The sequence below is a fragment of the Salvelinus namaycush genome, chromosome 35 (genome assembly GCF_016432855.1).
Source record: "Salvelinus namaycush isolate Seneca chromosome 35, SaNama_1.0, whole genome shotgun sequence".
NCBI lineage: Eukaryota > Metazoa > Chordata > Actinopteri > Salmoniformes > Salmonidae > Salvelinus > Salvelinus namaycush.
Genome location: NC_052341.1, coordinates 11,796,381 through 11,820,974, shown reverse-complemented (window position 1 = coordinate 11,820,974; position 24,594 = coordinate 11,796,381). Strand labels below are relative to the sequence as shown.

Sequence of the window (24,594 nt, the reverse complement as noted above, 5' to 3'; positions counted from 1 at the left end):
GGGGGGTTGCATCATTTGATATACACAATATGCCTATCACTTTTAAGATACAAAATATTTTTTTATTGTGAAACAAACAAGAAATAAGACAAAAAAACTGAAAACTTGAGCGTGCATAACTATTCACCCCCCCAAAGTCAATACTTTGTAGAGCCACCTTTAGCAGCAATTACAGCTGCAAGTCTCTTGGGGTATGTCTCTATAACATTGCACATCTAGCCACTGGGATTTTTGCCCATTCTTCAAGGCAAAACTGCTCCAGCTCCTTCAAGTTGCAGCAATCTTTAAGTCATACCACAGATTTTCAATTGGATAGAGGTCTGGGATTTGTCTAGGCCATTCCAAGACAAACTGTTCGATAAAGTCCCTCTTTAAACCCAAAAAAGTCAGTTTAGTTGGCGCCATTGATTTCAGTAATCCACTCGTTCAACATGCATACAAACAAATCCAAAAAGTTACCGGTAAAGTTCATCCAAGCAAGTCAAAGGATGTTTCTAATTAATCCTCAGGTACGCTAATTTCTAAATAATCTATAACATTTAAGACGGAGAATAGTATGTTCAATAGGGAAATTAAATAACAAAGCGCGCGAACCTCATTCACGCGCGCAACAAGACTACCTTTCTAATGAGGGAAACCTTGGATAAACTACTTGTTCGTTTTTCAAGAAACAAGCCTGAAACCCTGTCTAAAGACTGTTGACATCTAGTGGAAGACATAGGAACTGCAATCTGGGTCCTATCTATTTGTTTTTGCATTGAAATGACCTGTGACCTCAAAAAAACATTTTCCGGGATGGATTTTCCTCTGGTTTTCGCCTGCCATATCAGTTCTGTTATACTCACAGACATTATTTTAACCGTTTAAGAAACTTTAGAGTGTTTTCTATCCAATGCTACCAATTATATGCATATCCTAGCATCTGAGCCTGAGTAACAGGCAGTTTACTTTGGGCAAGTCAGTCATCCGAACTTCCGAACACTGCCCCCTAGCCTTAAGAGCTTTTAAACCACTCGAGTGTTGCTTTAGCAGTATGCTTAGGGTCATTGTCCTCCTGGAAGGTGAACCTCCGTCCTAGTCTCATATCTCTGGAAGACTGAAACAGGTTTCCCTCAAGAATATTCCTGTTTTTAACGCCATCCATCATTCCTTCAATTCTGCCCAGTTTCCCAGTCCCTGCCTATGAAAAACATCCCAACAGCATGATGCTGCCACCACCATGTTTCACTGTGGGGATCGTGGTCTCTGGGTGAAGGGAGGTGTTGGGTTTGCGCCAGACATAACATTTTCCTTGATGGCCAAAAAGCTCAATTTTAGTCTCATCTAACCAGAGTACCTTCTTCCATATGTTTGGGGAGTCTCCCACATGCCCTTTGACGAACACCAAACGTGTTTGCTTATTTTTTTCTTTAAGCAATGGCTTTTTTTCTGGCCACTCTCCCGTAAAGCCCAGCTCTGTGGAGTGTACGGCTTAAAGTGGTCCTATGGACAGATACTCCAATATGGGTCCCAATCTAGGTTGCCTAGATTGGTTCTCAATTAGAGGCAGCTGTTTATCGTTGTCTCTGATTGGGAACCATATTTAGGCAGCCATATTCCGTTGGGTATTTCGTGGGTTATTGTCTATGTATTGGTTGCTTGTGTCTGCACTTTATATATATAGCTTCACGTTCGTTTTGTTGTTTTGATTAGTTTGTTTAAGTGTTCTTCGTTTCGTGTTAAATAAATAGAAGAATGTATTCGTATCACGCTGCGCCTTGGTCCTTCTCTCTTCCTCCATACGACGAACGTGACACTCTGGGGCCTTTCAGAACGTGTGTACATATTCTGAGATCATGTGACAGATCATGTGACACTTAGATTGCACACAGGTGTACTTTATTTAACTAATTATGTGACTTCTGAAGGTAATAGGTTGCACCAGATCTTATTTAGGGGCTTCATAGCAAAGGGGGTGAATACATATGCACGCACCACTTTTCCGTTTTTTTTTTTTTTATATGTAATTTTTTTCATTTCACTTCACCAATTTGGACTATTTTGTGTATGTCCATTACATGAAATCCCCCAAAAATCCATTTGAATTACAGGTTGTAATTCAACAAAATAGGAAAAATGCCAAAGGGGGTGAATAATTTTGCAAGGCAATGTAGCTACTATACAATTCAAATACAAATACAAACACTAGAAAGAGCTCTCCTCATTTAAAATGGGCAGTACGCAGACAAAGCCTCCCAAATGGCACCCTATTCCCTATATAGTGCACTACTGTTAACCAGAGCCCTATTAGCCCTGGTCAAAAGTAGTGCACTATAAAGGGATCAGGGTGCTAATAGGGATGCAGAAAACAATACAGTAGTGGGATGTTGTTTGATGTTTTGTTGTTCTACTTTCACCCGGCCTGTTTAATGATAAGCAAATGTACGATGACAAACACATTGATTCTATTTCATTATGAGGGAATGTGGAGTAGTCCAAGCATGCATCCCAAATGGCACCGTATTCCCTTTATAGTGCACTACATATGGGCCTTGGTCAAAAGTGGTGCGCTATAAAGGGAATAGTAGTGTACCGTTTGGGACGCACGACTAGTGTCCATGTGATTTCTCTAATGAACGATGAAAGGGCTAAATCTGAGAACTTATCGTTCGGGCAGGATACAGACCAGTGCATTTAAATAATTGTTCCGCAGACCGACCAAACAAAAGAGATTTGTGTGTGTGTGTGTGTGTGTGTGTGTGTGTGTGTGTGTGTGTGTGTGTGTGTGTGTGTGTGTGTGTGTGTGTGTGTGTGTGTGTGTGTGTGTGTGTGTGTGTGTGTGTTTCTGTGACGCAGTTTAGCCAAATCCTGTAATCCTTTCATCTGATCAAAGTAATAGAAAAGCTTTTAAATTATTTAACAGAAAGGTACAAATGTATGATTTCTAAATACTAGCCAATTGTGGAGACAATGTCTTTTTTGTAATGTGAACGTACAAGGAAACGATTTCCAGAGTCTTCTTGTTAGAAGCATGAAGCACAGTAGAAGGCAGACTTCACTGCTAGATCAGTGTTCCATTAGCCTGGAATTCAAACTAATCCATTTGATTTTGTGACATAGTGCAGCCGTTCAATCCCCCATTCCGCCAGTCACTTTCTCTCCTGTATCCCTCTCCTTTATCTCCCCATTTCCTATTCTGATTTATATTATCTCTGTCATTGCAAAACTTTAATTTACACAAAAACGTATATTTACAGTGAAACAATGGTGTAACGGAGATTATCAGTTTGGAATCAAGGCAAAAGTTCCCTTTCCCTCAGTCACAGCTCTATTTCTTAATGAAAGTGATATAAAGCCACATTATGTAATACATTTTGAGAACATACGGCCCTTTGGACATAAATGGGACCCCAAAAATTCACCATCATATTATGGCTTAACTTGGATTGGATGCTTTGATGATAGCTAGCAGTGTAATGTACAAAAATAGCCTCTGTTTGGCCAAGAATAATTTGGCACAGACAGTCTATTCTAACTCCCCTCCCTCCCTTTCACTCTCCTTTCCAGCCCCGACTGGATTTAATCCATCTATGCACTATATTCAAGAGGTGCTTCCCTCTTTGGGACAAAAGCATTTGTCAAAATGTAAATCTGTCCAAAAAAAATCACTTCACAAAGCACCTTGGAAACCACTATTTGCTAACAGCCCTCTTAAGCTAACACTACCATCTGTTTAGCTAACAGTAGCAGCTGTTTTGCTAACAGTACCATATCTTTATCTAACAATACCATCTCTTTATCTAACAGTACCATCTCTTTATCTAACAGTACCATCTCACATTTAGCTAACAGTAACATCTCACATTTAACTAACAGTACCATCTCATGTTTAGCTAACAGTACCATCTTACGTTTCGCTAACAGTACCATCTGATTAACTAATAGACCATCTGTTTAGCTAACAGTACCATCTGTTTAGTGATTTTGTGACACATTTCAATTTTATTGCAGAGGTGTTGTTGAATGACCTTGTCTTTCTGTGAGAATTATATGAAGCTAGCCCATCAAAATGTAACATTCTGTTTTTCTAAATGGTACTGTTAGCTAAACAGATGTTCTAGTTGTCCTCCGGTCCATTTGATATGTTTACGAATTCCAATTCATAGAATATGTTACGAATTTGTAAGTGCTTAAGATCCCGGACTGCATCTTTAATAGACAGTTGTGCTTTGCCAGTGATGGTTTAGCAGCATATATGTACGTTGGATTAATTATATTTTCACTGAAACATTGTTTTCCCACACAATGCTTTCTCAGGCTGATGATCCAACAGATATATTTGCTTATAAATCGATCTGTGGACATTGTAGACCGAAATGGCTTCCATTGAGCGATAGCCCTGGTTTCCACGGACACAGTAGTATAAGACACTTCCAGCGCCGACCAAGATGGCCGCCTCGCTTCGCGTTCCTTGGAAAATATGCAGTATTTTGTTTTTTTATGTGTTATTCCTTACATTGGTACCCCAGGTAATCTTAGGTTTCATTACATACAGTCGGGAGGAACTACTGAATATAAGAGCAACGTCAACTCACCATCGTTCCAACCAGGAATATGACTTTCCCAACTTTTGCCTTCCACCCAATACAATGGATCTGATCCCAGCCGGCGACCCTATGCGACGCCGTAAAAGGGGCAAACGTAGCGGTCTCCTGGTCAGGCTTCGGAGACGGGCACATTGCGCTCCACTCCCTAGCATACTACTCGCCAATGTCCAGTCTCTTGACAATAAGGTTGATGAAATCCGAGCAAGGGTAACATTCCAGAGAGACATCAGAGATTGTAACGTTCTCTGCTTCACGGAAACATGGCTAACTCAAGAGACGCTAACGGAGTCGGTGCAGCCAGCTGGTTTCTTCACGTATCGCGCCGAGAGAAACATACATCTTTCTGGTAAGAAGAGGGGCGGGGGGGTATGCCTTATGATTAACGAGACGTGGTGTGATCATAACAACATACAGGAACTCAAGTCATTCTGTTCACCTGATCTAGAACTCCTCACAATCAAATGTCGACCGCATTATCTACCAAGGGAATTCTCTTCGATTATAATCACAGCCGTATATATTCCCCCCCAAGCAGACACATCGATGGCCCTGAACGAACTTTATCTGACTCTTTGTAAACTGGAAACCACACACCCTGAGGCTGCATTCATCGTAGCTGGGGATTTTAACAAGGCCAATCTGAAAACAAAACTCCCTAAATTCTATCAGCATATCGATTGTGCTACCAGGGCTGGTAAAACCTTGGATCATTGTTATACTAACTTCCGCGACGCATATAAGGCCCTCCCCCGCCCTCCTTTCGGAAAAGCTGACCACGACTCCATTTTGTTGCTTCCAGCCTACAAACAGAAACTAAAACAACAAGCTCCCTCGCTCAGGTCTGTTCAACGCTGGTCCGACCAATCTGATTCCACGCTTCAAGACTGCTTCGATCACGCAGATTGGAATATGTTCCGCATTGCGTCCAACAACAACATTGATGAATATGCTGATTCGTGAAGCGAGTTCATTAGAAAGTGCATTGACGGCCTCCCGGGTGGCGCAGTGGTCTAGGGCACTGCATCGCAGTGCTAACTGCGCCACCAGAGTCTCTGGGTTCGCGCCCAGGCTCTGTCGCAGCCGGCCGCGACCGGGAGGTCCGTGGGGCGACGCACAATTGGCATAGTGTCGTCCGGGTTAGGGAGGGTTTGGCCGGTAGGGATATCCTTGTCTCATCGCGCTCCAGCGACTCCTGTGGCGGGCCGGGCGCAGTGCGAGCTAACCAAGGGGGCCAGGTACACGGTGTTTCCTCCGACACATTGGTGCGGCTGGCTTCCGGGTTGGAGGCGCGCTGTGTTAAGAAGCAGTGCGGCTTGGTTGGGTTGTGCTTCGGAGGACGCATGGCTTTCGACCTTCGTCTCTCCCGAGCCCGTACGGGAGTTGTAGCGATGAGACAAGATAGTAATTACTAGCGATTGGATACCACGAAAATTGGGGAGAAAATGGGATAAAATTTTTAAAAAAGAAATAAAAGAAGAAAAAAAAAGAAGAAAAAAAAAGAAAGTGCATTGACGATGTCGTACCAACAGCAACGATTAAAACATTCCCAAACCAGAAACCGTGGATTGACGGCAGCATTCGCGTGAAACTGAAAGCGCGAACCACTGCTTTTAACGATTAAAACATTCCCAAACCAGAAACCGTGGATTGACGGCAGCATTCGCGTGAAACTGAAAGCGCGAACCACTGCTTTTAACCAGGGCAAGGTGACCGGAAACATGACCGAATACAAACAGTGTAGCTATTCTCTCCGCAAGGCAATCAAACTAGCTAAGTCCCAGTACAGAGACAAAATAGAGTCGCAATTCAACAGCTCAGACACAAGAGGTATGTGGCAGGGTCTACAGTCAATCACGGATTACAAAAAGAAAACCAGCCCCGTCGCGGACCAGGATGTCTTGCTCCCAGACAGGCTTAATAACTTTTTTGCTCGCTTTGAGGACAATACAGTGCCACTGACACGGCCCGCTACCAAAACCTGCGGGCTCTCCTTCACTGCAGCCGAGGTGAGTAAAACATTTAAACGTGTTAACCCTCGCAAGGCTGCAGGCCCAGACGGCATTCCCAGCCGCGTCCTCAGAGCATGCGCAGACCAGCTGGCTGGTGTGTTTACGGACATATTCAATCAATCCTTATCCCAGTCTGCTGTTCCCACATGCTTCAAGAGGGCAACCATTGTTCCTGTTCCCAAGAAAGCTAAGGTAACTGAGCTAAACGACTACCGCCCCGTAGCACTCACTTCCGTCATCATGAAGTGCTTTGAGAGACTAGTCAAGGACCATATCACCTCCACCCTACCGGACACCCTAGACCCACTCCAATTTGCTTACCGACCCAATAGGTCCACAGACGACGCAATCGCAACCACACTGCACACTGCCCTAACCCATCTGGACAAGAGGAATACCTATGTGAGAATGCTGTTCATCGACTACAGCTCAGCATTTAACACCATAGTACCCTCCAAACTCGTCATGAAGCTCGAGACCCTGGGTCTCGACCCCGCCCTGTGCAACTGGGTCCTGGACTTCCTGACGGGCCGCCCCCAGGTGGTGAGGGTAGGTAACAACATCTCCACCCCGCTGATCCTCAACACTGGGGCCCCACAAGGGTGCGTTCTGAGCCCTCTCCTGTACTCCCTGTTCACCCACGACTGCGTGGCCATGCACGCCTCCAACTCAATCATCAAGTTTGCGGATGACACTACAGTGGTAGGCTTGATTACCAACAACGACGAGACGGCCTACAGGGAGGAGGTGAGGGCCCTCGGAGTGTGGTGTCAGGAAAATAACTCAACGTCAACAAAACAAAGGAGATGATTGTGGACTTCAGGAAACAGCAGAGGGAGCACCCCCCTATCCACATCGACGGGTCAGTAGTGGAGAAGGTGGAAAGTTTTAAGTTCCTCGGTGTACACATCACGGACAAACTGAATTGGTCCACCCACACAGACAGCGTTGTGAAGAAGGCGCAGCAGCGCCTCTTCAACCTCAGGAGGCTGAAGAAATTCGGCTTGTCACCAAAAGCACTCACAAACTTCTACAGATGCACAATCGAGAGCATCCTGTCGGGCTGTATCACCGCCTGGTACGGCAACTGCTCCGCCCACAACCGTAAGGCTCTCCAGAGGGTAGTGAGGTCTGCACAACGCATCACCGGGGGCAAACTACCTGCCCTCCAGGACACCTACACCACCCGATGTCACAGGAAGGCCATAAAGATCATCAAGGACAACAACCACCCAAGCCACTGCCTGTTCACCCCGCTATCATCCAGAAGGCGAGGTCAGTACAGGTGCATCAAAGCAGGGACCGAGAGACTGAAAAACAGCTTCTATCTCAAGGCCATCAGACTGTTAAACAGCCACCACTAACATTTAGCGGCCGCTGCCAACATACTGACTCAACTCCAGCCACTTTAATAATGGGAATTGATGGAAATTATGTAAAAATGTACCACTAGCCACTTTAAACAATGCCACTTAATATAATGTTTACATACCCTACATTACTCATCTCATATGTATATGTATATACTGTACTCTATATCATCTACTGCATCTTGCCATCTTTATGTAATACATGTATCACTAGCCACTTTAAACTATGCCACTTTATGTTTACATACCCTACATTACTCATCTCATATGTATATACTGTACTCTATACCATCTACTGCATCTTGCCTATGCCGTTCTGTACCATCACTCATTCATATATCTTTATGTACATATTCTTTATCCCTTTACACTTGTGTGTATAAGGTAGTAGTTGTGGAATTGTTAGGTTAGATTACTTGTTGGTTATTACTGCATTGTCGGAACTAGAAGCACAAGCATTTCGCTACACTCGCATTAACATCTGCTAACCATGTGTATGTGACAAATAAAATATTAGCCTGTGTGCTGTAGGATGTTAAATCTGAAACCACTTGAAGCTGGGATGTACCTACTAGCATTTCATTCGCTCTTCCTTATTGTCCATCAACTCCTGGCTGAACTCCACATCACAGCCACTGACAAAGCACATGCCTGCATTCCTTACATTGTAGCGCAGCAGGATAAAGTGTTTTCATCACTGTAGCACATTCAGAGATTGTATAATAATTCATAGATTTTAAACAAAAACACTTTCTGTTTGTCATAGATGGACAACATTAATATGAGACGAAAGGCGAGTTCCTACCGAGTCCAGGAAGCCAAGCTAGAGCTCTGTGTGACGTTCACAGCGATGGGGGCAGACGTTTTGATCAAGATAGACCTTTAGAAAATATGCACATTTTCTCTAACACTAAATATACAAATATGTGTTTTATAGTTAGAAGGAAGTTGAAATCTTAGTCATTTTTAAATTTGTAATTTGATTATACTATATTTGTAAACTAGGAAATACATCATATCAAATATAGCATATTCTATCATATTTGTACTGTGTACTTGTATCCTCAAAGTGACTGCACCTCAACAATTTATAACTATTTTTACCAGAACGGTGAGATGTTAATCTTTCTTGGAGTATGCAGCATTACTAGTTATTGTTTATGGCCCTGTCATGATAAATAATAACTTTTGGGGATTACGTAGATTACATTTTCAATTACATTTAGTTACATTTAACTGGTTTTAACACACACACACACACACACCTCCTTCCCCCCAATCTGTGTCATGTTATGAAACAGAGACAATGACAGCCTAATGATGGTATTAGTTGATGTACAAGAGCCTAGCTTGGGTTGTCATCACACTTTTTCTAGTAAGTGTAAAACTGTCAATTACATAATAATCCATGCCTTCTGGGAATGCTATAAGGTCCAAAAGTTATGGGTGGAGTTAGAAAGTTGGATGTCAGAAGTATTACTATGTAAATTTCCTGTTAATCTGTCTGTCTGCATATTTCAAGACACGGCATATGAGGGTGCTGTGAGATACCCGATGGGTTGTAGGATACTTTCTCGTAAATCCGTTTGAAAAAACTGGATATCAACCAATCCTCTATCGTTAACACAATTGAAAGGTCAAATGCTTTATTATCTAAATGTTGAAAGTGTGTGGGCGACGGAGAGAAACAAAATGGTGCAGTTTGAGGACATGTGGCAGAGAGTGATGCGGGCGCTGGAGATGGGGGTGTGAGCAGGTGGATCTGGGCAGTTGTGATGTCATTGATGTCTCTGTGTATTTGTATGCTGCTGGTATGTGTATGTTGTGTATTGTTAGATTATTATTTATTTTTTTATATGCCTTTTCCAGATTCTTTATAGCTGACATCATGGATGGCGTGACACATTTTAATTTTATTGCAGAGGTGTTGTTTCATATAGACCTGGTCCGAGTGAGGGAGGCAGCAGAAAATATATTTTTCAGCTACTTTATTAACCGGAGCAGATAAAGCGTGAAAGGAGGGAGAGAGGCGGGGCTCTGGCAGGCGGGGGATAGGCCATACTGTGAGTGAATGACACAGGGAGCAGGATGGACGGATGGGAAGACGAAAAACAGCAACCAACCAAGCCGACTCGCTTATTTCTCATCAAATACGATTACGTTAAGCCAGCTAACGTTAGCTAGCTAGGTTAATTGAGGCTTCAGTGCATGCGCTTTCTCATTCTACAGTTACAAATAACAACAACCATTCAGAATATTAAGTAGCAGACTACCTGTCGGCTCTTGGTCGTTGTAGCCTATCCTTCTCCTCTAACTTTTAATTCAGTCATTTTAATTTCATTAACCATTGATTAAATATCTCCTAACTTTTGCCACACACTGAGGCTCTATGACTGTAGCCTACTGCCACTTTGATGACTTATGATTGGCCAACAACAACAACATGCTCCACTCTTGTGTAAAGCAAGAGCAGCAGCATAAATTATAACATTTTCTCTCTATACTTTTTATTTTACCTTTATTTAACTTGGCAAGTCAGTTACGAACAAATTCTTATTTACAATGACGGCCTACACCGGCCAAACCTGGACGATGCTGGGCCAATTGTGTGCCGTAGTGACGCCTCTAGCACTGAGATGCAGTGCATTAGACCGCTGCGCCACTCGGGAGCCTATTACAACTGTAGCGTTCGGATATGTACGGCCCCTTCTGGACAAGTCAGTTAAAATTACACATATACAAGCCCTGTGACAGTCATATCAGATCCGACCCAGACCTGTGACATTATTTAGAATTCTAGATCCAGACCTTCTCCGGTCCCGGATCGGGTTTCGGGTAGTCGGGTACAGGTGGATCCGTGAAGATCTCTACCCTGCTGTGAATATTACAACAGGCTTTTACTGTGATTGCTTGTTGACTGTTGAGAACAGTGGAGAGAGAGACAGAGAGCGGGAGAGAGAGAGAGAGAAGCATGGTCTAGGTCTAGGATTTCACCCACTTCATCAGTACTACATTTGTATCATTTCCTTTCTAAACAATTGATTGATATGAAATATGAAATGTTTACTGTGATGTAAATATTTTGACCTAAATTATATACTTCCTCTATTTCCTTATAATGCATTGATGCATTAGGTCTCTCTCGTGAAAGAGGTCTAGTTAAATAAAGGCTATATAAAGGCTATATAAAATATACACTATCGTTCAAAAGTTTGGGGTCACTTAGAAATGTCCTTGTTTTTGAAAGAAAAGCAACATTTTTGTCCATTAAAATAACATCAAGTTGATCAGAAATAAAGTGTAGACATTGTTAATGTTGCAAATGACTATTGTAGCTGGAAACGGCTGATTATTAATGGAATATCTACATAGCCGTAAAGAGGCCCATTATCAGCAACCATCACTCCTGTGTTCCAATGGCACGTTGTGTTAGCTAATCCAAGTTTATCATTTTAAAAGGCTAATTGATCATTAGAAAACCCTTTTGCAATTATGTTAGCACAGCTGAAAATTGTTGTGCTGATTAAAAGAAGCAATAAAACTGGCCTTCTTTAGACTAGTTGAGTATCTGGAGCATCAGCATTTGTGGGTTCGATTACAAGCTCAAAATGGCCAGACACAAAGAACTTTCTTCTGAAACTCGTGAGTCTATTATTGTTCTGAAAAATTAAGGCTATTCCATGCGAGAAACTGAAGATCTCTTACAACGCTGTTACTCCCTTCACAGAACAGCGCAAACTGGCTCTAACCAGAATAGAAAGAGGAGTGGGAGGCCCCGGTGCACAACTGAGCAAGAGGACAAGTCCATTAGAGTGTCTAGTTTGAGAAACAGACATCTCACAAGTCCTCAACTGGCAGCTTCATTAAATAGTACCCGCAAAACACCAGTCTCAACATCAACAGTGAAGAGGTGACTCCGGGATGCTGGCCTTCTAGGCAGAGTTGCAAAGAAAAATCTATATCTCATGCCAATGAAAAGAAAATATTAAGATGGGCAAAATAACACAGACAATGGACAGAGGAAGATTGGAAAAAAGTGTTATGGACAGTAAGTTTGAGCTGTTCGGATCACAAAGAAGAACATTCGTGAGACGTAGAAAAAATGAAAAGATGCTAGAGGAGTGCTTGACGCCATCTGTCAAGCATGGTGGCGGCAATGTGATGATCTGGGGGTGCTTTGGTGGTGGTAAAGTGGGAGATTTGTACAGGGTAAAAGGGATCTTGAAGAAGGAAGGCAGTCACTCCATTTTACAACGCCATGCCATACCCTGTGGACAGTGCTTAATTGAAGCCAATTTCCTCCTACAACAGGACAATGACACAAAGCACAGCTCCAAACTATGCAATAACTATTTAGGGAAGAAGCAGTCAGCTGGTATTCTGTCTATAATGGAGTGGCCAGCACAGTCACCGGATCTCAAACCTATTAAGCTGTTGTGGGAGAAGCTTGACCTTTTGGTACGTAAGAAGGGCATATCAAGCCAATCCAACTTGTGGGAGGTGCTTCGGGAAACATGGGGTGAAATCTCTTCAGATTACCTCAACAAATTGACAACTAGAATGCCAAAGGTCTGCAAGGCTGTAATTGCTGCAAATTGAGGATTCTTTGAACATGGCAAAGTTTGAAGGACACAATTATTATTTCAATTAGAAATCATTATTTATAACCTTGTCAATGTCTTGACTAGAGGTCGACCGATTAATCGGAATGCCGGATTAATTAGGGCCGATATCAAGTTTTCATAGCAATCGGAAATCGGTATTTTTGGACACCGATTTGGCCGATTTAAAAAAATATATATATATTATTTTTTTACATCTTTATTTAATCTTTATTTAACTAGGCAAGTCAGTTAAGAACACATTCTTATTTTCAATGACGGCCTAGGAACGGTGGGTTATCTGCCTCGTTCAGGGGAAGAACGACAGATTTTTACCTTGTCAGCTCGGGGAATTCAATCTTCCAACCTTACAGTTAACTAGTCCAACGCTCTAACCACCTGATTACATTGCACTCAACGAGGAGCCTGACTGTTACGCGAATGCAGTAAGCCAAGGTAAGTTGCTAGCTAGCATTAAACTTATCTTATATAAAACAATCAATCAATCATAATCACTAGTTAACTACACATGGTTGATGATATTACTAGTTTATCTAGCGTGTCCTGCGTTGCATATTATCGATGCGGTGCGTATCGTTGCTCCAATGAGTACCTAACCATAAACATCAATGCCTTTCTTAAAATCAATACACATAAGTATATATTTTTAAACCTGCATATTTAGCTAAAAGAAATCCAGGTTAGCAGGCAATATTAACCAGGTGAAATTGTGTCACTTTTCTTGCATTCATTGCACGCAGAGTCAGTGTATATGCAACAGTTTGGGCCGCCTAATTTGCCAGAATGTTACGTAATTATGACATAACATTGAAGGTTGTGCAATGTAACAGGAATATTTAGATTTATGGATGCAATCCCTTAGATAAAATACGGAACGGTTCCGTATTTCACTGAAAGAATAAACGTCTTGTTTTCGAGATGATAGTTTCCGGATTCGACAATATTAATGACCTAAGGCTCGTATTTCTGTGTGTTATTATGTTATAATTAAGTCTATGATTTGATAGAGCAGTCTGACTGAGCGATGGTAGGCACCAGCAGGCTCATAAGCATTCATTCAAACAGCACTTTAGTGCGTTTTGCCAGCAGCTCTGCTGTTTATGATTTCAAGCCTATCAACTCCTGAGATGAGGCTGGTGTAACTGATGTGAAATGGCTAGCTAGTTAGCGGGGTGCGCGCTAATAGCGTTTCAAACGTCACTCGCTCTGAGACTTGGAGTGGTTGTTCCCATTGCTCTGCAAGGGCCGCGGCTTTTGTGGAGCGATGGGTAACGCTGCTTCGAGGGTGGCTGTTGTCGTTGTGTTCCTGGTTCGAGCCCAGCTGGGAGCGAGCAGAGGGACGGAAGCTATACTGTTACACTGACAATACTGAAGTGCCTATAAGAACATCCAATAGTCAATGGTTAAGGAAATACAAATGGTATAGGGAGAAATAGTCCTATAAATACTATAATAACTACAACCTAAAACTTCTTACCTGGGAATATTGAAGACTCATGTTAAAAGGAACCACCAGCTTTCATATGTTCTCATGTTCTGAGCAAGGAACTTAAACGTTAGCTTTCTTACATGGCACATACTGCACTTTTACTTTCTTCTCCAACACTTTGTTTTGCATTATTTAAACCAAATTGAACATGTTTCATTATTTATTTGAGGCTAAATTGATTTTATTGATGTATTATATTAAGTTAAAATAAGTGTTCATTCAGTATTGTTGTAATTGTCATTAAATATCGGCCGATTAATCGGTATCGGCTTTTTTGGTCCACCAACAAACGGTATCGGTATCGGCGTTGAAAAATCATAATCGGTCGACCTCTAGTCTTGACTACATTTCCTATTCATTTTGCTCCTCATTTCATGTATATTTTCATGGAAAACAAGGAAATTTCTAAGCGACCCCAAACTTTTGAATGGTAGTGTATATACTGTACATGACAGTAATGTATGGAGGATAAAAGTAAATTACGTTTACACACATTTTTTATGTGTAGTATTTTCACACATATACTGTAGCTCTAAATGTCATGTTAGCATATACACTGCCTGCCACCATCATCATCTTGATAATTGTTTGGCCTTTTAACACCTTGTTTACCACATACATCTTTGTTAATTAGAGTATTTTTACAGCATTATTTGTCTTGACAAGTTGTTGATAGCCAACTACTTTTTTGCCAAAGTCACATGGACTAAATATAGACACAGACAGCTACTCCACCCGCCTCCTTCTTCCTTCTCTCTTTCCCAAACCCCGCCCCACTTATTTTTTCTGTTCCCCCTCTCCTATCCTCCCTTTTCTTGATCCTCTTTCCCTCCCCTCTCCTCTCCCCTTTACTGTCTCCAACTCCTCTCTTCACTGTAGGGAAGTACGTCACCACACCTAGGTTGGACAGAATTGGGTTACCACGTGGACAAGCTGCTGTGCTACTTCAGAAAGAAAGCCCAAACCACAGCATACTGTCTGCCAGAATGAATAACTGCAGAGGAAAGATTTCATTGTGGCACAACATGTTGTAGGCAACCTTAAAACAGATTGCATTATGCTAATATGACATTGCATTATGTTAATATGGCATGGCAAATTATCAGTCTTTTCTCCTATGAAAGGTCAATGGTTTGTGCACGATCCCAAAAAGCCGTGAAAGCTGTGTATTTTTTTCAGACAGTCAGTATTATGGCCATGTGCTATCCTTATGGATTTCAATATAATGAAGTACAGTTTCTGCCTATAGTATATCACATCCTATCAATGAGGTAGCTAACCAAAATTATAAGTGTACCCAATCTTACGAAAACCTAAAGTTTATGGCCCCAAAGAGACAGCAAACCAAGATTTGGGTTGAGCTTCAATCTTGCTCCTCAATACCACCATCATCCACTCCATCGTACTACCAGCGTCCATCCCACCATCAAAATCAGGATTAGTTTAGATCATGAATCATAAATCCCTCAGATCTACCAAAGACAGCTGAGTCTGTGTGCAGTCAAAAACACGATTTCCTTTGTTTTATATATATTTCCACACTATGAGGTTGGAATTATACTGTGAAATTGTGAAAAATATGATAACGTCCTTTTAGTGTAAGAGCTGTTTAAAAAGACTGCCTGAAATTTCCGCCTGTCGTGGTGGAATGGAGTTTTGGCCTTCCATGGTGACATCACCAGGCGGTAAATTGGTTAATAGACCAATAAGAAATAGAGTTCCAAACGTCTCTGCCAATAACAGCTGTTTTCAGTGTTCCCCTCCTCACTCAGACCACTCCCAGACAGCCCTAGCAAAATTCTACTTTGAGAAATGTCTCTTTGCTAAGAAGCATTTTTTTAAAACTATTTTAATTGAAAACAATAAAAGTATGGTACTTAATTGTTACAAAGAAAGGATTTGATACTAACATAATAACAGCTGCATTGGCCCTTTCAGATTGGCTGCCTGGTTGAGTTCCTTTAGGCCCAAAGCAGCCATTTTTCTCTCAATATCAAATCAAATTAAAATTGTCAAAAAGAAACAAAAATAGCTTCTTAGTAAATAACAATTTCTTGAGCAAGAATATTTCTAGGAATTCTGGAAGTGGTCTGAGTGGGGAGGAGAATATGGAAAACGAGTTGTTATATTGGCAGAGAAGTTTGGAACTCTTTTCTTTTGGTCTATTAAATCATTTAACCAACAAGATCTCATGGTTTTACCAATTTGACTTCAGATTCGAACGTTTATCCACGTTTCTTCAAACGTCAAATTTCGAAGTGTTTTTGACACCGTGGCTTGACTCCTCCTTCTCAAAACCCATTGGAGGAGAACGTCAGGGGAGAGGGACCTCTGGCTTTCTCATCCAATTGGTTTTGAGAAGGAGGCAAGGAGAGAGGAGAGAGGACGGGAGGAATTTGTAATTGAGATTCTCCCATATTCTATTTCTATGGTTTCATACCTCTGACGGTACATCATGACATTTGGATAGCTCAAGAAAGAATAGCTGCCTGGTGTCTATATGTTCGTACTCAGCAGAGGGAGAAATGGAGAAAGGAAGATGGTTCCTCTCAGGACAGTGGCAGCCATGATCCGTTCTCACTGTATTCTCACTCTGTCTTCCTCTCTCCTCACCAGGATTATTATTCTCCCGACATCTGACATGCAGGAGGCCGGGCACACACACACACACACACACACCAGGCATACCACACACGGCACAGTACCTCACTGTGTTCTGCACATGCATGAACAATAGAGCAATTGCAGAATACTGTAGTCAAGCCTAGTGAGGCAGTGTCTTTACACACCAAAGCATAGAGGGACACACACACACACACACACAATGGTATGGAAAACACAGTGAGGTGTTAAGGTAACATGGATTTGTAGGTCATTTTAGTCATTCATCATCTGTCATTCAATGTATATATGTATATACAGTGGGGAGAACAAGTATTTGATACACTGCAGATTTTGCAGGTTTTCCTACTTACAAAGCATGTAGAGGTCTGTAATTCTTATCATAGGTACACTTCAACTGTGAGAGACGGAATCTAAAACAAAAATCCAGAAAATCACATTGTATGATTTTTAAGTAATTCATTTGCATTTTATTGCATGACATAAGTATTTGATACATCAAAAAAGCAGAACTTAATATTTGGTACAGAAACCTTTGTTTGCAATTACAGAGATCATACGTTTCCTGTAGTTCTTGACCAGGTTTGCACACACTGCAGCAGGGATTTTGGCCCACTCCTCCATACAGACCTTCTCCAGATCCTTCAGGTTTCGGGGCTGTCGCTGGGCAATACGGACTTTCAGCTCCCTCCAAAGATTTTCTATTGGGTTCAGGTCTGGAGACTGGCTAGGCCACTCCAGGACCTTGAGATGCGTCTTACGGAACCACTCCTTAGTTGCCCTGGCTGTGTGTTTCGGGTCGTTGTCATGCTGGAAGACCCAGCCACGACCCATCTTCAATGCTCTTACTGAGGGAAGGAGGTTGTTGGCCAAGATCTCGCGATACATGGCCCCACCCATCCTCCCCTCAATACGGTGCAGTCGTCCTGTCCCCTTTGCAGAAAAGCATCCCCAAAGAATGATGTTTCCACCTCCATGCTTCCCAGTTGGGAGGGTGTTCTTGGGGTTGTACTCATCCTTCTTCTTCCTCCAAACACGGCGAGTGGAGTTTAGACCAAAAAGCTATATTTTTGTCTCATCAGACCACATGACCTTCTCCCATTCCTCCTCTGGATCATCCAGATGGTCATTGGCAAACTTCAGACGGGCCTGGACATGCGCTGGCTTGAGCAGGGGGACCTTGCGTGCGCTGCAGGATTTTAATCCATGACGGCGTAGTGTGTTACTAATGGTTTTCTTTGAGACTGTGGTCCCAGCTCTCTTCAGGTCATTGACCAGGTCCTGCCGTGTAGTTCTGGGCTGATCCCTCACCTTCCTCATGATCATTGATGCCCCACGAGGTGAGATCTTGCATGGAGCCCCAGACCGAGGGTGATTGACCATCATCTTGAACTTCTTCCATTTTCTAATAATTGCGCCAACAGTTGTTGCCTTCTCACCAAGCTGCTTGCCTATTGTCCTGTAGCCCATCCCAGCCTTATGCAGGTCTACACTTTTATCCCTGATGTCCTTACACAGCTCTCTGGTCTTGGCCATTGTGGAGAGGTTGGAGTCTGTTTGAGTGTGTGGACAGGTGTCTTTTATACAGGTAACGAGTTCAAACAGGTGCAGTTAATATAGGTAATGAGTGGAGAACAGGAGGGCTTCTTAAAGAAAAACTAACAGGTCTGTGAGAGCCGGAATTCTTACTGGTTGGTAGGTGATCAAATACTTATGTCATGCAATAAAATGCAAATTAATTACTTAAAAATCATACAATGTGAATTTCTGGGTTTTTGTTTTAGATTCCGTCTCTCACAGTTGAATTGTTCCTATGATAAAAATTACAGACCTCTACATGCTTTGTAAGTAGGAAAACCTGCAAAATCGGCAGTGTATCAAATACTTGTTCTCCCCACTGTATATGAAACGTTTGTCACGTTCCTGACCTGTTTTCTCTTGTTTTTGTATGTGTTTAGTTGGTCAGGGCGTGAGTTGGGGTGGGCATTCTATGTATTGTGTTTCTATGTTGGGTTTAATGTGTTGCCTGATATGGTTCTCAATTAGAGGCAGGTGTTTGACGTTTCCTCTGATTGAGAACCATATTTAGGTAGGCTGTTCTCACTGTTTGTTGGTGGGTGATTGTCTTCCGTGTCTGTATGTATGTTCGTACCACACGGGACTGTAGCGTTTGTTTGTAGTCTGTACCTGTTCGTGCGTTCTTCGTGTATTTGTAAGTTCTCATGTTTTAGGTCAGTCTACGTCGTTTATTTGTTTTGTAGTTTGTTTAGGAGTTTTCGTGTTTCGTCGTTCTGTTAATAAATATTCATTATGTCTTCATCAACCGCTGCGCCTTGGTCCGCTCATTCACCACAAGACGACCGTTACAACGTTCTACTGTAGAATACACCATCATGGGAGTATCAGCATAAACCATCTCCCAAAACCAATAGAGGAGTCTTCCAAAGTTGCGTCTGAGAGAAGGTTACTGTTTGGGTTCCCATCCTGTGACTGCTATTCCAGACATATTCTAAATGAGACCATGTTGGCTACTAAGGAGTTACATGCACAATACAATCAAATGTACGAAATTGTCTATATCATAATGGGAGCATCAGCAGTATTAAAAAAAAAAAACATTTAACCTTCATTTAACTAGGCAAGTCAGTTAAAAATAAATTCTTATTTACAATGACGGCCTACCGGGGAACAGTGGGTTAACTGCCTTGTTCAGGGGCAGAAAACAGATTTTTACCTTGTCAGCTCAGGGACTCGATTCAGCAACCTTTCAGTTACTGGCCCAATGCTCTAACCACTAGGCTACCTGCCGCCCCTGTGCCCCTGAACCAAAGGAGCCCCTAAATGATGGTTCCTATTTGTATTTCCACCCTGTGAGAGGCTGCTCTCGTCAGGGCTAATATTCCTCTTAGGCTACACTCCTCCAGGAGTCAGTTTCATATTTATGTTCAAGCCCACATAATAAGTACCACCAATGGAATACAGTGTCTGCTCTGAGAATAATTGAAGAGAAGAATATAACTAATGTGGCATGAAGTAGCAGGTGTCTCACTGCAGGGGAATACAGAAGTGTCAGTCCCTATGGGCCCTGGTTAAAAGTAGTGCGCTATGGAAGGAATAGGGTGCCATTTGGGATGTAACCAAGAGATAATGTTGTCTTTACTTCATCAACAAAGCCATTAGCAATGAAACGAGGAAATGACAAACAATGATAGGAAATAGACAGAGCATGTCCAAACAGTAACACCTTCTCAAATGGGATCATTGAAAAGATTCACATTTCCAACATCTGCCTTCAAATCACAGAAGAATATGGTCCAACATTGCACCAACATCTATAGGCCAAGATCTAGCCATAAGAGCACATGAGCAATGTTAGAAGTCCACTATCTTCTCTGAAATGCTAACCTTGAAATCAAGCAAAATGTCACCAAGAAAAGGTTTCTGGTGTATTTCACATTTCTTAAATATACTTAATTTAGAATGCTTAGATGATGCTATTGTAACCACTCATCAAAGATCGATAGAGCAAGATTGAGTTGGAATTAATTAATACAGGTGGCAGGGCCTCTAGTCTTGGCTACATGATGTTATGGAATACACAGTATACTGCATACAGCACAGGAAGTGGTGGCACCTTAATTGTGGAGGACGGGCTTGTGGGAATGGCAGTAGCAGAATAGGTGGAATGGTATCAAACATGGTGTCTAGGTGTTTGATGTCATTCCATTTGCTCCGTTCCAGCCATTATTATGAGCCATTCTCCCCTCAGCAGCCTCCTGTTGCATACAGTTACTGCAAATATTCTACACATATGTGCCTATTGTAGTTGCTCCATATATTTTCTTTGCATGTGTATGTGGAAATCACTTCCTTCATCTTCTTCCAAATACGTATCGTTTTTAATGACTGGAAACTTTCAGAAGGAGGTAAAGCCATTGGAGATGAAGAAACGTCATAGGTCAACCATTCCCTGGTGACCTCTTCCAGGTAAAGGCAAGACACCTTAGAGAATGAGGAACACCTGCACGTTGGGCTAATGAGCCCTTGCAGGAGCTCAACCACTCATTAACAACCTTACAAACAACTATGACAACATATGTTAAAAAATTGTTGTATAATGATTAACCTATTTTGCACTGGAGGGTAGGTTACTTGAAATTCTTGAATTGGCCTACTAGATAAGGCCTAAAGACCTATCGGGCCTACAGGCCTGTTGGGCTATCCTGGTCTAGAGGAAGAGAATATGTGCATTTTCTGTAAACTGTTGGACTACTATTACCGCTTGAAATGATGGAAAACGATAAATAATCATGTCGTCTTGTTGTTTAGATAAAGGGGAGCTGTTGGATATTGTTAGTAAGACAGACAACGGCCCAAAAGAGAATCCAGATATCTTACCTTCGCTGCAGTCTTTGCCCTGGTAGTCGGTCTGCGAGCAGTCGCACGTGGGTTCATCGTTAATGACATTGCAGACCCCTCCATTTAAACACATGTTGGCTGCTGCACCACAGAGGTCGTTAATGACCCCCGCGCTGTTTAAAAGCGCCGATTCCGTATTGTTGACCTTTATGTCCGTTATCCATCCGGTAAAAGGTACATGGTCCTTGACCACAGCTGATGTTAACCTTAAAGCCACAGATCGTAATTCCGGTGGTATTCCCCCAAGAAACAAGTGGCTGAAGACAGTCATATCCCTTCTTTTCGACTTCACTTCGACCCACTTCACTTCATTGTCCACCATTAGCGTTGTGTTTTTAAAGTTTCTCCATATTGTCACAGCATGCCACTGGCTGTCATTGACCGCTGTGTTGGTTAGAACCGTTGCAGGCTCAGCGCAGAAGATGGAGAATCGAAGACTGAGTTTACCGTTGTGTATTAGGAGTTCTAAAAAGTCGCAGAATCCCTCGTCATCGAAGTACACTAACAGCCCGTGGGAACTCTTAGTTTTCATGTTGAAGCTCATTTCACTCTCACAACATGCATTCCACATTGGAAACCTGGCCCACTGGCCCTCTGCGCCTGTAAACTCCATAGTAGCCCCCATGTCGACCATACAGCACAAGAGAAGGCCTACCCATATTAGATGGGCGCCATGCCGCATTGCAAGAACCATGATGTGACCGAATTGTTCTTTAGGTCTAGGCTACAATACCGCTGAGTCAGATTTCAGACGGAATTGTCTTTTATCAAGCTAGATGAAGTTAGGGGTAAATGTGATGTAATACGCTGACTTACCACTAAGAATTGTGTATGTGAACTGACACATTGTAAACCTAAATTAATTATTTTGTTGTCATAGCCTACCAGCAAGCTACACTAGTCTCCCGAAGAAAATACCATATTTTAATATAGGACCACTTTCTGTAACGCCTAAATCCCAATTTCTCAGTCCTATATATTTTTATTTATTCTGTCAATATCTTCTGTCTCTCTATTAGTTTTTTTCTATAATCCAGATTTTCTTCCAAAAACAGGCAATGGTGATTCAGAATCCAATTTCCATCAGGCCTTTTATTTTTCTTGATTTTTGAATGTTTCTTATTTTCGGTGCCAGGCAGCTAGAGCGCACCAGTCGGTTCTACTGCTGTTGAAACGGCGTCAATAACCATCCTATTCACACCAGCGAGAAGTGGCGGGCATCCAGAGTCATTGCTTTTGGCTTCTCACCCTGCATCCTCCGCCAAACAGAACGATTGTTATTGTTTGATTGATTATCGCATGGAGCTTTTCTTTTTTTCCCAAGGCCAGTCTCTGATCCAAAAAGCTTACAACATAATGAGAAGACGATCTGTAAAAAGAAAAGCAAAATAAGAACGGACAGTTCATTTTGTTTTAGAATCATTTTGTCTATCAATTTGTCATATCATGTTAGCCATCTTACATAATTATGATATATTCAGTAGAGGATGAATGGAGACGCCAAGGAATTGTGGGGAGCTGCGGTGGCGTGCCGATTGAAAGCACAGGAATCTCGGGATCTAGACTCAGTATTGCCAGGTAAATTATGTATGTTTTGGTTGCAAAGAGAGCACATTCGCTCACACCTGCACGTCCTTATGTTTTCTATATCAATGGAAGATGTATTCTGTCTCAAAGTGTAGCCTACGTCGTTAACGCGGATACGTTCTCTTTGCGCACACACATTCTTTGCGCACAAGGCGGTCGCCTGTCCAACAAATGTCAGGGAAACTTAACATAAGTAAGCATTTCAGTATTAGTCTACATCTGTTGTTTGCGAAGAATGTGACGAATAACATTTGATTCGATTCGATTTTCATGTAGGCTATGTATATATTAATGTTTCACTGCAATTAGAAGCAACTTTCTCAAAGCAAATCTAAGCAGCTCACAATTACATAGACATCAACTAGCAATAGTCACCACCACTAGGCCTACATCATTTAATTCAATTACATCTAGAGAGATCGTTTAGAATTGTAAATAGCTTATTCGAAAAAGTCGATCAAAATATGTCTACAGCAGTAGCCTGTCTTATGTAACACACTTCTTTCTCCCCATAGCTATCCCAGGGGGGAGAGGATACTTTTACCGTCCCCTATCAACCCTAATAGCCCGCCACAGGTGACGATATTATACGCCTCACAAAATGCTCCGCATCCAAGCAGCAGCATCCACAATCCTCTCAGCACAGGAACGTTCCATGAACTCTCTCTATACATAAGCATTCTAAATGTTGTGTTAGATAGGATAAGTGTTTTTGTTATTCCAGAGAATCTGCATGTAATGAAACTGCTGGAATATTGTTTGTAGGTTTCCTCGTTATTTCATATTTTGTTTAACTCAGACATTCCAGTAGAATTAAGACAAGCACATGAATTCAGAATTTTCAAAGGGGACGAGTTGCCTACCAGACCTCGGTTCAAATACCATGTTAACTATTTAAGTTACTTTCACATACATTTCGAAGGAAGTATTTGCACACGTTCACAAAGTAGTTGCCTACATTTGGAAAGTATTGGCATGCACGGCATGTATTTTTTTTTTATAGGAAATTACTTGAAAACAGGGATAGAGTACTTTCAAATACTTAAAATCGAAGTTGTTGAATTCGGCCACATTGTTTGAAAATATGAAAATACACAGGAAATAAGTAGCCTATGTAGAACACGCATACTTAAATACGCATGTATTCGAACCCAGGTCTGGACAGGACAGACAGAAAATGACCTTTCAATCAAACCTAAACGAAAATCATTCCATCCAAATAAGCTATACAGTTTGCTAGAAGTCATAATAGACGGGGGATCGGGGACTGGAAATGAGTTACAGAGATTCAACCCATATCAAGTCAAATGTACCATAATATAATGACAGAATGGCATGAAGATAAACATGAGATTCCACAGCTGGCCCCATTACACTGGCTGTCTTACTCTCAACACATCAGATGATATTAAATTGACCCGTGCCTTCTACAGCAAACAAATTTAGCATATAAACGTGTTTTTATAAGGCACTTGACAACATCCCTTAAATATTGCTAACAATAATTAAATAAAATCTGCGGATGACACAGTTCCAAACGATTATGCATGTTTTATGATTTTTCATCAGCTATTCCGTTGCCCGTCTAGCAGCTCAACCTACTAGAGAAAAATGAAACCATACATGGAAAATACAAGGTCTCTTTTACCTGCATCTAGAATCTGATCATGCATGGATATCCAGGACCGACCCAAATCAGAACCCAAGTCCTCGTTTTCCTTACCAAAGTATTGGAGGATCATCTCTTGTTTCGAACACCACCTTTAATCTTAATTAGGCTACCCACCAAATAACATCACCATGCAGTGATCTCCGACTCAAACTACCCCAACAGATCCACACTAAAAACCCTCAGCCTCACACTATTTTAGAAAACTGTGAATCACCGCA

The 24,594-nt window shown here is 41.9% G+C and overlaps 1 protein-coding gene across 1 annotated transcript in view; it reads right to left on the bottom strand.

Moving 5' to 3' along the window:
- LOC120029400 (neurexin-1a-like) overlaps nt 1–22,308 on the bottom strand; it is a 46,950-nt gene extending 24,642 nt beyond the window's left edge. Inside the window, exon 1 of the mRNA XM_038974621.1 lies at nt 21,097–22,308. Within this exon, the coding sequence (XP_038830549.1) occupies nt 21,097–21,811 (715 nt within the window). The 5' untranslated portion in view covers nt 21,812–22,308. The remainder of the gene's footprint in view (nt 1–21,096) is intronic.
- Between the last annotated feature and the right edge of the window lie 2,286 nt (nt 22,309–24,594).